Source organism: Melitaea cinxia, chromosome Z (assembly GCF_905220565.1).
Source record: "Melitaea cinxia chromosome Z, ilMelCinx1.1, whole genome shotgun sequence".
In the NCBI taxonomy this organism is placed as follows: Eukaryota; Metazoa; Arthropoda; class Insecta; order Lepidoptera; family Nymphalidae; genus Melitaea; species Melitaea cinxia.
Window position 1 is genome coordinate 7,490,991 of NC_059424.1, and position 2,686 is coordinate 7,493,676.

General features: G+C 36.9%; 1 protein-coding gene across 1 annotated transcript; it reads right to left on the minus strand.

Moving 5' to 3' along the window:
• Window positions 1-1,019: 1,019 nt before the first annotated feature.
• LOC123668553 lies at window positions 1,020-2,189 on the minus strand. Its single transcript, XM_045602286.1, has one exon. It carries the CDS (start codon window positions 2,187-2,189, stop codon window positions 1,020-1,022), a length of 1,170 nt encoding a protein of 389 aa, XP_045458242.1.
• Between the last annotated feature and the right edge of the window lie 497 nt (window positions 2,190-2,686).

Here is a 2,686-nt window from a genome sequence, read left to right on the forward strand (position 1 = left end):
GTTCCAACCCGGTACATACTTTCTTTTATTTTGCACATTTTCCCTACCTCCATATGTAATTTGTGCAGCATCCTTCAGTACACTAATTAAGGTGCTGTACATCTGATTCAACAGTGTAAAGTGGTGAGGATCAGAACACAAACTATTAGCACAAATATTCAACTCTACAGGAAATTCAATACAATTTAATTTTGATTTACAATATTTCGTATATTCAATAATTTTATTGTTATTTCTCTCACCCCAAATTACTTTATTGCAACATATATTTTTAAATGCTACTCTGGGTGTAATTAAGTTTAAATTACATTCTATGGACACTGGAATATGGTCAGACGTATATACATCATAATTAACTGAGGCGTTAACTATTAACTGTCTCGCAGCACTACTCACCACACAGTGGTCTAACCAGCGAAGTGATCCATTCGCAGTGCTGCTGAACGTATACGTATCCCGCGGCAACAATTCAATGTCCACACATGACCACACCTGCTCCGAACACACAGATAATAACTCACGTGCAAAACGCTCACCAGGATGCGCATTAAAATCTCCAAGTATAAATATAGATTCGATGCCAGTAGAATCACTTATAGCAACTATTTCACTGAGACAGTTATTAAATTCTATTAAATTATCGGCACAGTCCGTAGGCATGTACACCGAAAAAATTAAAAAGGAACAGTCTACGTGATCAATTTTTATTGCCACCAAACGATCACTATTACACGACACTACGGTAACCATTTGAAATATTGACTTTCGCCACAATAGTGCCACTCCACCATAAGGTCTTCCGATTAGACATCCAGCAGTAGTGTCTACGGCGGACTTGCCAGTATATGAAAAGTCACTATGCAAGCTCCCTAAGTACTCTACGTCGTGAGGAAGAAGCCAAGTCTCTTGTAAAGCTATAATATCGCAATCATCGCACAGATCTCGCACGCAGTCGGCTGATCTAGTGATACTTTTGCAATTGAACGTTGTAAATTTCATATTTCTAGCTGTCTTATCCATTATAAGTTCGATTTATTTTTGTTTTCATCCACCAATCGGGTGTCTTTGCTATTTTTAAAATTAATAAACCTTCTGAAGGTTATACCCTCTGGCCATAACTTATCATCCAAAAAAGTAGATATTTTATTCTTTGGAATGTATACTTTAAACGCATTGTATGGCCTTTCTCTTCTCATATTTATTTTCTCAAGAATAACTTCTTCGTTCGATTTCATTTTTATATATTCACATATGTCAGTGACAGTTGTTTCTTTACTGACGTATGATATAAACAACGGAATTTTCAGCTCAGCAGCTTTGAATTTTCCTTCCGAATTAGATACTGCTTTACCCGTCATCCCAGCAAAGCGTTTTTTAACATTTCTTCTTTTCACTATAGTCCATTCATTATCTTTTTTGTTGTCATATCCTGTTTTATTATTGTTTACAATTTGCGCCAGAGTTCGTTGACTCTTAGCTTCGCGCCCAATGTCAGTGGTCTCAACGACGACGGCCGAGCTGCGCGGTGTGACTGAGATAGTATGCAGCTGAGTCACAGGTTCGCTATGCGTGCGAGTGAGCGCGTTGTACGTTGAAGCGTTGCTTATTCGTTCGGGCGACATCGTCGTACAAACAGAAGTCGGCTGCACTCGCAACGTATCATCTGATTCATTTTGTTTAACATACCCTCTTTTTAAATTATTATTCAAATTCAAATTGCTTAACGGAGTTTTCAGTTGTTCATTATGTAATTTTACTTCTTCAAACTCAGACTTTGTCACGTAACTATCTTTAATGTCATTGATTTCTGATTTTAACACCAACAAATCTTTAAGTAGCTTTGTTACATCCACATGATCGAAACAGATCGGTGGCAGTTTGTGCAAATCATACGCCACAAATATAGGTATTTGCTCAGGATCCATGGTCTTAAACACTGAAATCATATCCTCCAGGTCTTTTTGCTTCTTATTCTTTCGCCTAGAAACTAACTTTTGCGTAGTTTTCGTGGAAACAAATAATAACTTCTTAGCTTCATCAATTTCTTCCTCAGAGAAGGCCGAGGAACATATTCTGATTAAACTCTCGTTATCCACAACGTCATGTCTATTTCGTATAAAGGCTAACACCTCCGAAATAACAATATTGCAATTCGTACATTTGACAGTATTCACGTTTGTAACGGACATTTTCGTAGCACTCAATCCGTGACCGCTTATGATGCGTGCACGGCACAGACTCAGTATAAAATATATGAGGGGATTGAATAAAATGTCTGTAAATATAAAAATCTTTGTTGATAGACACTGTGGATTGTGAAATTATAAATGTATGTTACATCAATGGAAAACTCAAACATCAATGAAAATGTGGAAATTAAATGTTATATACTTTTTCTAATGTATTCTTCAGCATTCTTTTTATTATAGTTATTTTTTAATTACATAACTTATTTGAAAAGATAATGACTTCGAGTTTCATTTCGTTCGTGGGTATTCGGATCGGTTGATCAGCAAACAGGTGTGCGTTTGGATGTAAGGGTTGCGGGTAAAGGATTAAGATAAGTCGTAGGTACCTTTGTTGTTCGGGGCAGCTAATCTCTCCAACTCGGCGGAAAACGTTCTCGCCAGTAGTTCTCGCGATGTTCTTCTTATTCACTTTTGTAATCGCTTATTTTTGAAAACTA

Bases quoted from the DNA above. Each gene is read 5' to 3' on its own strand.
- LOC123668553 (XM_045602286.1), bottom strand. From the start codon at position 2,189: ATGTCCGTTACAAACGTGAATACTGTCAAATGTACGAATTGCAATATT.